Source organism: Athene cunicularia, assembly GCF_003259725.1.
Source record: "Athene cunicularia isolate RWA chromosome 14 unlocalized genomic scaffold, athCun1 chr14_part1, whole genome shotgun sequence".
NCBI classification, from domain to species: Eukaryota; Metazoa; Chordata; class Aves; order Strigiformes; family Strigidae; genus Athene; species Athene cunicularia.
In genome coordinates, this window is record NW_020799118.1 from 13,082,614 (window position 1) to 13,097,099 (window position 14,486).

General features: G+C 46.4%; 1 protein-coding gene across 4 annotated transcripts in view; it reads right to left on the minus strand.

The window, feature by feature from the left end:
* The window catches only part of CACNA1H (calcium voltage-gated channel subunit alpha1 H), a 127,430-nt gene that overhangs the window by 32,246 nt on the left and 80,698 nt on the right, over nucleotides 1-14,486 (minus strand). For 3 of the 4 annotated variants that reach the window (XM_026858813.1, XM_026858811.1, XM_026858814.1), the window contains exons 14-23: nucleotides 14,094-14,302; nucleotides 12,021-12,455; nucleotides 11,223-11,323; nucleotides 10,680-10,803; nucleotides 10,479-10,547; nucleotides 10,185-10,369; nucleotides 7,878-8,004; nucleotides 4,764-4,889; nucleotides 3,946-4,035; nucleotides 2,899-3,112 (exon numbers count right to left, since the gene is read on the minus strand). In XM_026858813.1, coding sequence (XP_026714614.1) covers nucleotides 2,899-3,112; nucleotides 3,946-4,035; nucleotides 4,764-4,889; nucleotides 7,878-8,004; nucleotides 10,185-10,369; nucleotides 10,479-10,547; nucleotides 10,680-10,803; nucleotides 11,223-11,323; nucleotides 12,021-12,455; nucleotides 14,094-14,302 — 1,680 coding nt within the window. The remainder of the gene's footprint in view (nucleotides 1-2,898; nucleotides 3,113-3,945; nucleotides 4,036-4,763; nucleotides 4,890-7,877; nucleotides 8,005-10,184; nucleotides 10,370-10,478; nucleotides 10,548-10,679; nucleotides 10,804-11,222; nucleotides 11,324-12,020; nucleotides 12,456-14,093; nucleotides 14,303-14,486) is intronic. The other variant, XM_026858812.1, reaches the window with a different exon arrangement.

Here is a 14,486-nt window from a genome sequence, read left to right on the forward strand (position 1 = left end):
CACATGGGGTTGCTGCACACAAGGACATTAGAGACAGGAGACAAAGACAAGATGCCAGGCAGACAAGGCAAGTCCAGATGGATGGGCGTTGCTCAAATAGTAAGTACATCTGTTAGCTGTGCTGGATTTTACTCTTGTTAACAGCCCTAATACTTCCTCCTCTTTTGGTTTCTTCAGGTCAAAGACTAGAAATGGCAGCTGAAAGAAAAACAGGGCTCTCTGCTAGACTTCCCACATAGGCTCCTTGCTTCTCCGCAGAACTGCTGGTCTTGTGTGCCCATCCTGCCCCGTGGCGCCTGGCCTCTCACCCGCTCCTCCGTGTGGGTGAGACACATAGCGCTGGGGTGAGTGGAAAGCTGGCCAGCCCGCTGTCACAGTGCAGCATCCCACGCCTGCATGTGCACACAGACCCTCCCTTCCCCACAGACTCTGCCATGCATGGCACCAACCACATCTCACATCTTTCTGAGTCTGCCACATTTTTTTTACCAAATCCATCATCTTCTAAATTACCCAGGAGGTGAAAACTCCTCCCATTTAAATTAAAAAAAAAATCATCCATTAAAATGTAAATAGTAATCTTTCAAAATATGTATCAGTTATTTGATTTCACCTTGACAACTCAAATTTGGATGCCAAGCTGTCCCTGCTGAACAGAGGTAGGTAGATCTCAGAGCCAGACACTCTGAGGTCACCTCCTGGAAGCCCAGCACATGGCCAAACGTTTAGCCTCTCAGTTGCTATATTGGACTTGATCGCCTTCCAGAAAGCTGTCCTCCTCCCTGCTCACTCTCAGTGAAATGTTACAACCCACAACTGTGCAATGCCTAAGTCTGCCATCTGAAATATCTCCTTGACTCTATCCTTCGAGATAACTGGATAAAGAGGGGCAATATAACAGTGTCCATCACTTTGACAGGGACTGGCTCTTTTTGGTGTCTAGGCAGCAAGCCGCAGACAGGTTTGTAATAAGATTTATTTACTAATCAGGAACAGCAACTGGCTGTGGTTAAACTATCCCTTCTTACCTGTTCCCCAGTCTATTTTCTCTAAGGATGCTTAATGTTCTTTGTAAATAGGCTTATTGTTAACTTTTAAGTTTATCAGAATGTCTTCTTGGATCAGCACACTGGAGCAGAAATACTGCACAAGCAGGAGGACTCTTAAGCCCTGAAACCGATTTCTCTTACTGTGCTGGAAATGCTGCCTTCAGGATTTCCACTTTTAATCCTAGCTGGAACCTCAAATTCAAAAACCAAAATGGGAAAAGGGAAATTAAATTGCATTTGAACTCTTCTAAATCTCTGAAGAGATTCAACGTCAGTTTGAGGCTGGCTAGTTTGATCTAGATTTCATTTTAATCCAGCTACTTCACTCACAACTAGCTAAAATGAAATGGGCTTGGCCTTCACTGTGGTGTCAGGTCAGTCTGTTGTTAAGGCCCTGTGGAGACCATGGTGCAGACATTTAGTGCTGCGGTCTCCCATGGCTCTAATGAAGTAGACCATAAGAGCAGGAGAGGAGCTGCAAGAGATATAGCTGCTTGTCTTCTGTCTCAAGTGTGCAGGGATGGAGGAAACTGGCTGGGGTTCCTTCTACCAAAGCCTCTGACTGCTACGTCCATAGAGCCAGACAAAAGACTATTTGATCTAACTGCAGTTTTCCCAGCTGAAAATGGATACCTATGGCTTGACGTTTGGGAGACAACTAGCTATTTGTCACAAAGAGGTATCAGGTCCTTACAGGAGATTACACAGGGCAGCACAGTACTAGGCAAAGAGCCACAGGACTGCTGCAGCAAGCAGGGCCAGAAGCACTCAAACCTTATTCCTGACTAAGCTCATCTTTGATTGCAGTGGTCAAGCTGTATTCTCTCATTTACTTCTAAAAAATGCTTGCCAGCACCTAATGCAGGCTATCTCTGTTCACTAAAACTGGCTGGGAAGTTGATGTGGCTGGTTTCCTGGCAGTTTCCCTGGGAATACCCAGCAGATGTTATAGGCAGCTTGTTCCTGACAGAGCCTGCCAAGGAGCAGTGAAGGTGAGAATTAATACATGAGAACCCCTGGGAAGGAGATCAGGAAAGAAGCAGAAGCTCAGGTGTTTTTCTGCTCTGGCTTGATAGTCACTACTAGATCCACTCAGAAGCAGATATCAGCTAAAGGCCTTTTCTTGCACTCTAATAGCCCCGTGTGTATTGGCCAGTATATGGCCAGTATTTTCATGTTGACTTTGCAAGGACAAACCGAGTCCCAGCACATTGCTCAGCAGTGAAGGGCTCCCCCAGCCTCTGATGAGGCAAGCATCTCTTGTAATGGACATCTTCCAGAGAAGAATTTTCTGGACAGCCCCATCTTGGGGCTCCATTCCTCTCCCCAGGGCTGTCAGTTCGTTCATGTCCTCATGCAGCATGTTTGTGGCATGCGGGGCCATGCGCTAGGACTCTAAAAAGCATCACAATTATTTTGTCTGAGAAAAGAATTAATAAATCAAACCATCACCATCATCAGATGCAAGCGGCACATTAAGCCAAGGGGCTACCCTTGGGACTGGCCTTCACACACACAATAAGCATTGCAGCTGTTTACTGCGTCCCTCAGTCACACCACGAGCTCCTGCTTGGTGTTTGGGACACCTGTGCCTTGCAGAGCGTGACAGAGGACTATGCTTGGAGGAGGATTTGCTCCCCAGCCAAGTAAACAGGTAATGCTTTACATCAGGCTTGTAGAGGACAATTCCAGGGTGTTGGCAACCCAAGACTTAAGGTACCGCCAAAGAGGTAACGAAGCAAAACAGCCTCTTGAATCCCATGGAAACAAAACCAAAGGAAAATGAAAGTCTTGCTTTGGGAGCAGGCAGGGCTCAGAAAGATTTTGGTTTGTAACGCAGTCTACCGACCAGACAGGTATATCTCCTTACTCCTGCGCTTTTTCTCCAAGCGTCTCAGCCGCTTCTCCTCCCGCCGCCGGGCCTCCTCTGCCTCCTGGTGCTGTCGGCACTTGTGAAAGTTCTCCACCACCACCCCCACAAACATGTTGAGCACGAAGAAGCTGACGATGAGCAGGAAGGAGATGAAGTAGAGAAGCATCCAAGGGTTATGGTTCTGGATGGGCTGGTGAGGTGGGGAATTAAAAAACAAGAGAGAAGTAGCACAGATAAGATGTGTGTAAGCCAGAATATTGGGCATTCTGTCACAAGAAGACAACACTATACACTTTTGTGGGAAGGAGGAGAGGGTTGGGAGGAGTTAGGAGATTTTTCCCAAAACAGTTTCTTCTAATTCATTTTCTCACTGACTAGAATTTTACTTCTGCTGTGAAACCCACCCTAGCCTCCACAATTTGGCTTACAGGATTTAATTACTTTGGCACTTATTTCATACAGCCTAAAATAAATCTCAGTGGAAGTGCATCATCCCACCTGCAAGATCATTTTAGTCAAAAATAGGCTCCAGCTTATTTTTTGAGACTTATGCTCATGGTTAATGTTTCTCAGTTGTTACAGGATCTTCAGAAGCAGGAGAAAATTTAAGTATGAAGTGTTACTGTAGCTACAATAGGGTATTACTCATCTAAGACTCTTGACTTTCCTTTGCAAATGCCACGTAGCACACAAACTTCATGTCTCTTTCACAACATTACTGGTTGCTTCCCATCTTGTGAGTTTGCTCATATTTATCACACCTTCCATGAAGCTGCAGTGCAATGGCACTCCTCACGTACCTAATCACGCTAAAAGCTCCATCACTGCTTGTTTGTGTACTACACGGGGCGCAGTCACCGTAAAAGCTACTCAGTGGAGAAGGGAGAACCTTGGCAGCCCAGTGGGCAGTTGGGACCTCAAGGGGGTCCTGTAGCTCTGCTCCTTCCTGGGACTTCAAAACCACCAGTCACCCAGGCATGAGACTTCTGAGAGTGACACATGTAGCCTGGGCAGTACATTTACCTGTTGGTCAATACCCACGGCATCCAAACCGTCATACATGATATTCACCCAACCATCTTTGGAGGAGAGGACAAACAAGGACATGAGGGCCTATAAGCAAGCAAACAAACAGGAAAGATTGGTCTTGCACTTTAGTCCTCAGAAAAGAAACTAACAACAGACAGTGCTCAGCAAAACCAATCCACAGCTCAGAACACATCATCTTGCCCGGAGCTGGTGGAGAAATGCAACATATTGTGGCTTGCTTTTACCTATTTCTGTATCTGGCTTAAAAGTGAGCAAACTATAGTCAGTAGTACTCCTTTTCCCTCACATATAGGCTTACTTTTGCTCAGATACATCAGGCTTTCTCATCACCAAAGCATGATTAAAATCAGTGTCAGGCTGGCACAATGTCATGGGGTTTAAAAAGCAGTCATACACCCCAGCTCCTACTATGGGCTCTCTTGCTTCTTGGTCAGTATAAAGGACCTTATTTTTTTCATTTGCAAACAGAACAGCTAGAAGTCAAGAGTGACAGCTGAGGTCCATACATGAGGGACTACATGCAAAAGCAGTGTCTTTAAGTCAGTGCTGTCCTACAAACAAGGAATTGTATATCCCTAGGAAGTCTGGCTGCAAGAGATCAATAGGTGACCTGATCCATTTTTACCCAATGAGAGTTGCTTCTGACAGATGAATGCCTACATTGTTCTTCTAAACTTGCTATGCTGGAGGTTCCACATGCTCTTCAAGGAACGCATTTTAAGTGCTCATTGTTTAAAACCTGGTACAGAAAATCCCTGCAATACAGAAAATCCCTGCAATGAGGACTTTACCTGTCCCAAATTGTCAAAATTGTACTTCCGCCGAACCCACTTGTAGCGTGCGTTAGTGCAGTCAGTCTTTGTAGTGATGTTTTTTATATCAGGACCATCACAGTAGTAGAACTTGCCTTTAAAAAGCTGTATTTGAGAAGCAACAAAAAAAGAAAAAACAAAGAAGAAGCTTTGAAAAGTCTGTCCTCTGATTTATCTTTCTTCCCCCCAGCAGAGTTGCTTGCCAAGTTCAAATACATAGAACAGAATCACAGAATCATTTTGGTTGGAAAGGGCCATTAAGACTGAGTCCAACCATTAACCTAACGCTGGCAAGTCCACCACTAAACCATGTCCCTAAGCACCATGTCTACATGTCTTCTAAATACCTGCAGGGATGGTGACTCCACCACTCCCCTGGGCAGCCTGTTGCAATGTTTGACAACCCTTTTGGTGAAGAAATTTTTCCGGATATCCAATCTAAACCTCCCCTGGTGCAACCTCTTGTCTTGTTGCTTGTTACCTGGGAGAAGAGACTGACACCCACCTCACTACAGCCTCCTTTCAGGTAGTTGTAGAGAGTGGTAAGGTCTCCTCTGAGACTCCTCTTCTCCAGACTGAACAACCCCAGTTCCCTCACCTGCTCCTCACAGGATTTGTGCTCCAGACCCTTCACCAGCTTCGTTGCACTTCTTTGGACATGCTCCATCACCTCAATGTCTTGTGTGCCCTAGTCCTGCTGGCCACACTCTTTCTGATACAAGCCAGGATGCTATTTGCCTTCTTGGCCACCTGGGCACACTGCTGGCTCATATTCAGGTGGCTGTTGACCAACACCCCAGGTCCTTTTCTGCCAGGCAGCTTTCCAGCCACTCTTCCCCAAGCCTGTAGCGTTGCGTGGGGATGTTATGACCCAAGCGCAGACACCACCCAACTTGGTCGTGTCTGCAAGCTTACTGAGGGGGCACTTGATCTCCTCATCCAGATGGTTGATAAAGATATTAAACAGAGATGGTTCCAGTACCGAGCCCTGGGGAACACCTCTTGTGACCAGCTTCCAACTGGACTTAACTCCATTCACCACAACTATTTGGGTTTGGCCATCCAGTCAGTTTTTTATCCAGTGAAGAGTACACCCATCCAAGCCACGAGCAGCCAGTTTCTCCAGAAGAATGCTGTGGGTAACTGTGACAAAGGCTTTACTAAAGTCCAGGTAAACAACATTCACAGCCTCTCCCTCCCTCATCCACTAAGCAGGTCACCTCGTCATGGAAGATCAGGTTAGTCAAGCAGAACCCACCTTTCATAAACCTTTGCTGACTGGGCCTGATTGCCTGGTTGTCCTGTACGTGCCACGTGATGACACTCAAGATGATCTTCTCCATAACTTTCTCTGGCACCAAGGTCAGGCTGACAGGCCTGCAGTTCCCCAGATCCTCCTTCTGGTCTATCTTATAGATGGGTGTCACATTTGCTAACCTCCAGTCGACTGGGACCTCCCTCCTACCAGTGGCCTGTTCCTTCTTCCAAAGGTCATAAACAATCTTTTTTTCCTGAGTTCCAGTCAAAACTCTCAGTTCAGCCAGGCTGGTCTTCTTTCCTGTCCAGCCTTCCTGGACTCCTTTGCCTTTTGGGACCACCTCTCAAGGGACTCTGTCAACCAGTGTCCTAAACAGGCCAATGTCTGTCCTTTAGCAGTCAATAACCCATGTCTTTGCTGTCACATGGCTCTCCATCCCCTACCTCCACTGAGATGGCAGACAGAAGGACCTTGCTAGCACACCATCCCTCAAACACTGGCATGCTGCCTCCAGGCTTATCTCTAGTGAACCTGTTTTTAATCCCTTCCCCCATTCAAATCTAGTTTAAAACTCTTTCAGTGAGCCCACTAGCTCCTGCAGAAAGATCCTTTTCCTCCTTTGAGACGTCTGTCACCAGGATGCCTGCCATTGTGTAAAATGACCCATGATCAAAACCCCCCAAATTTTGATGGTAACACCAGGCTTGAAGCCACATATTGATCTGCTGGCTCTTCTTTTTTCTTCCTTCATCATTCCCGGCAACTGGAAGGATAGAGGAGAATACCACCTGTGCTCCTGAGCCCTTAACCAGTCATCCCAATCTCCCAAGAGATACTTATCTCTTGATTTCCCTTGGACTTCTAGTGCACCTTCATTGCTGCCTACCTGAAAGATCAATAATGGATAGTAATCTGAGGGCTGTACCAGGGTAGGAAGCTTTCCCTTCACATCTTTAACGCGGGCCCAAGGAAGCGGCAGACTTCCCTAAGAAGTGGGCCTGGTCTGCATACTGGGCCTCTGTTCCCCTCAGGAGAGTCTCCTATGACAACAAGAAATCTTTTTTTTTCTTTATGGAAGTGGTTTTGACACAAGGCATAGACGGATTTAACCTTGGTGTCCCTTCCAAGCTTGTCCTCATCATTGTCCAGTTCCACTTGCAGAGCCTCACACCTATTTTGTAAGGGCACCTGGGAAGGTGGGGTGGTCTCAGAGGAAACGCGCCTGCTACGCCGAGCAAGAACTTGTTGCCATTTTCCCCTGTTCCTTGAGTCACTGCGTTCAGTCAGTTGGAGAGAGGACAGGGAATCCTCAGTATCGTGTGTCCTGTCTGTCTGTCGGGCCTTGCAGCTCCTGCCTGTCTTAACACACATGGCAGGAAAACACCTCTAGTGAAACTTCAGGCTCTGAGACGTTGTTGTGTATTGCCTCAGACACAGAATGAAGGTGATGCTGCAGGTCTGCCCTGCCTTGTTCAGAGGATGACCATCTCCCCTCTGAGGAAGAGATATTAAATACATCCTAGAACATAAAGCCAGGAGGGATCTTGGGAATTTGTCTTTTCCTTCTCCTACCATCAGGCAGGCTTAGTTGGTGCTGTGTTGTTCATCAGGGAGGTCTGCTCTTCTAAACCTGAGGACCTTCTAATGAGCAGATGCCGACCCCAACCCAGAGCACGTCTTTTAGGGCCTGGCTCTTTTTCTATAACATCTAACTGAAATTGACCTTTGGAGACGCTTAAGCTTATTACTTCCACGTTAACCCCAGGTGGTGAGAAAAACAGCTTCTCTCTTGCAGCAGTCACTTACAGATGGCCATAGTGAGGGAAATACTCTACCTGGACCCCTAAAATTCCAAAGATAATGAAGAAAGCACAGCAGATGAGAACAATATTCCCAATAGGCCTCAAGGAGGAGATCAAGGTTTCTACCACCAGCTTCAGACCCGGGGCTCTGCTGATGACTCTGGAAAAAATGGCAAAACAATCAAGCTTTTAATTTTTATGCATGCCCTGTTATTATATGGTTGCTTTTCCTCCTTGGCTTGGGCTGCAGTAAAGCTAACACAACGCTCCTCTACCTGCAGGCAGCATTCAGAGATGATTAGTGACTTATTTGGACAACCAGAACACTCACAGTCACATTAGATGGAATTAAAAAAGCGTAAAAACACTGTCAGAAGGGGGTTGGGCAATTGCTTACTAGTAACAATGAGGTGGGAATAATCTCTATGGGCAGAATATCACAGAGGTTCCCACTACAGGGCTATTTGTACCTCAGACCAGAGAGCTGACGCCCTCTGAGGTCTCTCCAAGCAGAAGGGCACACACCAGGCAGGAGCCTGCTTCCTAACACAACACAGGTAAACAGCTTCACAGTGGTACTAGAGAGCATGTCTTCTCCTCTTTCTACAGGCATAAGAGCTCACCCGCCCTGCTGGCCTGGGCCCCATGACAACTTTTCAAACAAAGCAATTTCAATCTGTTTCCTAATTAGTTCCTGAACTGACTCTCAGCTAACAGGAACTTGTGATCAACAGCTCCACGGCCAAAGGGTCATCCCATTAAAGAGCAACTTGCTTGCTTGCTGGCTGTGAGAGGCCAGGCATGCTCTAAGCACAGCCTGAAACAGCTTTTAGGTGTTATGGAGAACAAGTGTTTGGCTTTCCTATACGAGTGCTTGGAGAATGGCTCTCCCATGGGTGCCTGAAAAATGCGTTTGCACACATAAGTGTAACTAGCCCAAGCAAGCTTTTCTGGGAAGGCAGGTGTTTTGACTGAAGAACATCAAAGCTTTTTTAGGAGGGGCCTGTAGAGGGGAGAGGGTATGAGTCCTTGCAGGTAGCTTGAGCTTGCACAGCTAATAATGCTTTCATGCCTGCCAAACACAGAGAAAAGAGGAGAGTTATATCCTGCAGGGACAAAGCATTTCAATAGGGTCTTGTTTGGCAGCAAATAATATGGCAGTTTAAACTGTACCTAAAAAGTGTTAGGAATGGTCTCTGGAGTAATCTTAGATGAGGCTGTGATAAGTGAAGCCGTCATGAGAGGTGATGAATTCCTCTCTATTAATAGGATCTGGCTCAGTTACTCTCCAAGACCAATTCTCTTTTTTTTCTCTCCTTATGTTTACTTATGAATTAGCTATGCCTTGATTTCTGTTCCTAGTTATGTGTGTTAGATAGGTGCCCCGTGGCACTGCCAGGCCAAGGCTTGTCCAGGGTGACCCAGCGTGGCTCGGGGTGAGCCAGCACTGCAAGGGGACCCTGATGCCACCAGTAGAACAGAGATTGGGAGAAGGAAAGGAGACAGAAACACTCACAAAGTTGCCTGTCACTCAAGAAATAATACGGAGTAGACAAATAACTGTTGTTCTTGTGGTCACGGGCCTAAACAAGACTGACTCTTCCTATTACTCTCATAAGCAAGCAGCTTCTCATCAGAAAGCCTACAGGTCTCTGGAGGTGCCTATCTTATTTCCCCTGAAATTTCATGAAAAAAAGCTCATGTTCCTTGCCAAGCAGGATGAAAATAGAACAGGAGTCGTGAGCTGATAAAAATCCCCCAAGCATTAACACTCTGTTATTGCATAATCATAAACAAAATACAAATTCTCTTTATTTCTCTTCTCAAATACTCAAAGTGTCTCCCCTTCCTCCTCCTAGCTAAGAGCTAAATTGTTTTTCAGCCATGTTAGATAGGCAGGTACAGGAGAGCAGGTATAGATGCTGGAGCTTATCAAATTATTGTCAGCACCTGTTCAATTGCAAATTTTCTCCCAGTCAACACAACCTCTTTGCTTAGGAATGACTCTGAGCTTGTGCAGTTTAACAAGGAGCCAGACGGATTTGTAAAATGGTGATAAAAATGCAGTGTGAAGGAGGCATTCGCTGCACTAACAGCCTGAGTATGATAACACCTCTCATCCCAAACTCCATCCACTCTTCCGTGCGGAGAAGATGATTTATAACTAATTTCACTGCTTTCAAACAGTTTCACTAGATAAGAGCTCCCCAAAGATGATTCTACCCATACTGTGTTTTTGCTTTTTGTGTTATTAAGCAAGACCTTAATGGATCATTTGCATTTTTTCAAACTTCTTGATCTATCAACACGAAGAAAACTCAGTGACGCTATTGAACATACCGGAGAGGTCTCAAGGTCCGCAGAAGTCTCAAAACACGAAGGACACCCAGGATCTTTGCTCCACCTGCTGATGCCATGGAGACAATAATGTCAATGATAGATACAAAGACCAGGACTCCATCCAGGACATTCCAGCTGCTCTGCAGATAGGTGTTCTCCCCAGAGAAAAAGCCAAGAGCTACCACCTACAGGCAGGAGAAGAGAGACATTTAAATCTTCACCCAGATCATAACTAGGTCATGTTCTGGTCTTTGCCAGGCCTTACTAAGGGCCATGGCATAAAGATGTAATTACCTTAACCATCATTTCAGCCACAAAGATTGCAGTGAAAATGTAATTAGAAACACTTAGGAATATCCTTTCCTGTAAAACATAGAACAACAACAAGAGACATGTTATTTAAAGATGTTAGAAAACAAACTTCTTTCATCTTGCAGGGTCTTGCATCAAGAAAGAAGGTGCCACATCGAGGAAGAAAATGACTCAGGTACTCACTGTGCTGTGTGGGTCTATGTCTGGTCGCTCCAGTGCTATAGTGATGCAGTTAAGAAATATGAAAACCAGCACCACGTGGTCAAACATTTTGTGAGCAATGACCTTCTGGCACATCACTCGGAACCTGAATAAATGGTGGGGAGAGAAATATCCTTCAGATATTTAGGTCAGCAAGAGACTCCCAACCAAATGGCACATCTTTGGAAGTCTTTAGTAGTTGTGCCACCAGCATCTGCCCAGGTGGTGAGCTAGTCTCTCCACAAGCTTCAGCCATTATTATCAATGCAGTAAACAAGAGGTAGTAACAGCTACTATCAATGCTGGTTAAACCACCCTTTGTCCTAGACAGGCATGGAGTGAACCATGCAACAATTCTGCCCATGTTTAACAGAAAAAGTTACCTAAAAATCAGGAACTGGATTTCTAAAACTCTCAGTGCTTCTGCATCAGAGAGGGATTTTTCTCAAGAGAAGGCTAGCTAGAAATGTAGTATTCCTTTACTACAGAAACCTGGTGGGCTGGCATTTCACTGGGATTTCTTACCGATTCTGTGGGGAAAACAAGTAGAGGGACCAGTCTTCATGACTCTTGCACCACTGTGGTTTGTAGGGCTCCAGGACTTTACGAATCCGGTAGCAGTAACTCTGGATAGAAAAGAAGAAACACCTTTTTTTCCTCTTTTATTTTCCTGCCTCTTCAACTTTCACAGTCCTTTTGTGAAAGGGGGCAGTACATGGCATTTCATAGCGCTTGCAGGGAGTCACGGCTTTTGGGACAGAGATGTGACAGGCATTGTCACATTTGTCCAACAAAACAGGGAGGAAAGGGGTGGAAGAAACAGGCTGCTTTACAGTGTGATATGAACATAACAAAGCAAGACTTTCTATCCAGGGAACATTTTGAGATCCAAAGCTATGTCAAAACCAAAGAGGCCTCAAACAACCAAACAGTTAAATAAAGAACACTCCTTTTAGGCTTTCAAGCCTTCGAGATGCCAAAGAGCTCTTGTGAGCAAAGACATGAGCTATCTGTTCTGTCTACAGCTCATTTTTGGAGGCGTCCTGGGCCAGGGGAACAATGTCAACCCATCCAAAAACTAGGCAAATAAATGCACAACCCCTTGCAGTTTTACCTTGTTAGAGATCACTGCAAGGTAATAGCCCAACCCATTAATAAAAAAACCCCCTTTTCGGAAGTCGATGCCCATCACTCGGATCTGGATTCGTTTTGTCTACACCAGCCATTAGGCAGTAACACATTTCAAAGCCTGATTTTTAATCAGCCTTCTTGGAGTGGAAAAGCCACTTAATGCATGAGCGCTTGATCTCCCCCTCAACTCACATCATCCATGTCATCCTCGTAGTCCATGGCATCCTCTTTGTGGCTGTCGACACGCAGGAAGAACTCACTGGGGACATGAACCATCTTGCCGTTGCAGTCTTGGTACTCGGCAGGCAGAACGGCCACGGGGCTGATACTGAGCGAGTGGCGCATGGTGGGCAACTGGAGCAGCTCAGGCAGGTCCAGGGAGCTGCGGTAGTCCAGGGACTCTGCCCGGCGGTGCAACGAGGGTCTGCTGACCGTGCTGGACTTGGCATCATCAGAGTCATCATCTGTGCTGCCTTTTCCCTCCCCAGAGAGCAAGGACTCTCTTTCTCCTGACTGGTTCTTCTTCTTGAGGCTCGGGGCTCTGCCCAGGCTATTCCAGCTTGAGCGTCGGCTTCCCCAGTTGCTGCTGGTGCCCCAGTTGGCACAAGGGGAACTGCGGAGGCTGGACTGAGTGAGGAAAAAGACATTTGAGGGTTTGTTTACAGGAGGAAGCCAAAGGATATGGCATTTTGCCCAGACTGGAAGACCCTTCTTGTTGCAAGTCATGTCTTCCCCTTCTAGCCTTCCTCACTGCTCTGATTTCAACATGCCAATGCCTTGAGATGGGGGCCAAGCACCCAGATAAGCCCACCCTGAAAGTACCCTTTGAACTACACCTGTAGCACAGCTACCAAACCTCTGTGCTGTATGACTTCCTACTGTCCTGGAAGTATCTCTCAATGTAATGCACAACATTAATTGTGCATAGAAACTGAACCCAAAGACGCTACTGCTGAAGTGACGTTTTCTTTCCTCATGTTCAAGCGGCTTTAGCACACAACTTCTTTGGCTTCCAAAGGGGCTCTGGCACCTGAGTCACCCTATTTGCACTACTTTCTCTTCAATTTGCTGCATAAGGAGGTGGAATGAGTGTTTTTCTCTTACAGCATAGTTCTGGCACTGATCGGTGTGTCAGCGTACTTTGGCTGGCAGGTAGCTGCCAGGATGAGAACACTTAGGGTCAGAGCAGTAAAGCTAGAAGGAAAACTCCTTCTCCTTCCATGGCTTCCTCCCAGCACAAAACAAGGCAAACTGCCTGCCTTCCTTCTCCCTCTCAGTGTTGGTCAGCTCTCCTCTGACTGCTTCATCTTCCTTTGGCTGGTGGCATTGATGTGCTCTCAGAAAAAGGATTCAAACTATGAACAACGTCTCTTCAGCAACTCACAATCCCATGAAACCCCAAGGCAAACAACAGTCATCTCTATTTTCTTTTCAGAAAGCATTACCTTGACTAAGCAGCTTACAAAAGGGGTAGTGGCTCTATCTCTGTGTGAAGTGCTTTCACAGTCCGCTGCCTTGATTTGAACATGATATTGCAGTTACAGAGCAGAGGAACGGGACAGATAAGCAGCAACAGCAATCCACTTTGTCTATTAACTCTGCTCCCTCTGTTTTCAGAGCTGCCCTCCCTCTCCCCCATTGCAGGCAAAATGCAATCAGTTGCCAAAACAGTCAGCTCCAGCCAGATCTCTGCTCCATGAGCTGTGCAATCGGTCAGCTCATACCTCATTTCCTCTGTTTCCCCTCCAATGGGGCTTAATTTCCCTTGACACAAGGTGGATTCAAGATGCAACCCTAAAACACTGTGGGTAGAAACAGGTCTCATTCTCACAGCAACACCTGAGGGCTCCTCCAAGTCACCACAAAATGGCCAGTGCAGTTGGCAAAAGATGTCTGCTCCTCCCCAGAGGGGGTTGCTGGAATAACTGCATGAACTAAGGACTTGTCTCAGGTTGTATCTCTCCAGTGAGGTGGCTTGGCATGGACCTCCAATCAGACACTAGGCAGGAAAACACTGAATCCCAGTATATCCCTGTCTCCCCTCTTCACATACTCACTGTCTTTGACTGCTATGTTGCTGCTGTCCTGCCCTAGCGAGCACACCCATTCATTTCTCCTTCTTGACTCTGTTCTGCCTTTCCACATACTTCCCACCTCTATCACCCTTCTTTTTATTTTCCAGCAATGTGTGTGCATGCACACACACACACATATCTGTACTACTTGCAGGCACCTGAGGGAGAGTAGTTAGCAACAGGAACCTACCAAAGACTTCTGATCGTAGCTCAAGGGGTCTAGAGAAGCATTACTCCCTCTCCTTGAGTCCACAAAAGTGTGCACTGAATCCATGTGTGGGGAACACTTTGGTGTGGGCATTGGTGTGGCAGCAGTGCGCATGATTATAGGAGGTGGCATGCTTCCCCTGCCCTCCAGGTGTCCATTTGGGGTGACGGCAAGTGAGTACATCTTCATCTCTGGAGAGAAGGGGAGAGAGAATACGAGGTGAATACTCAGCTACAGCTACAGAAATCACTCTTCAAAATGGACATTGCTCCTTGGGTCTTCTAGGAACTCCACCAAATGGAGATGAAATGTTGTTGGCAATAAGATCACCCCCACCACACTGAAAGGCATATGGCAAATGTCACAACCTTTTAA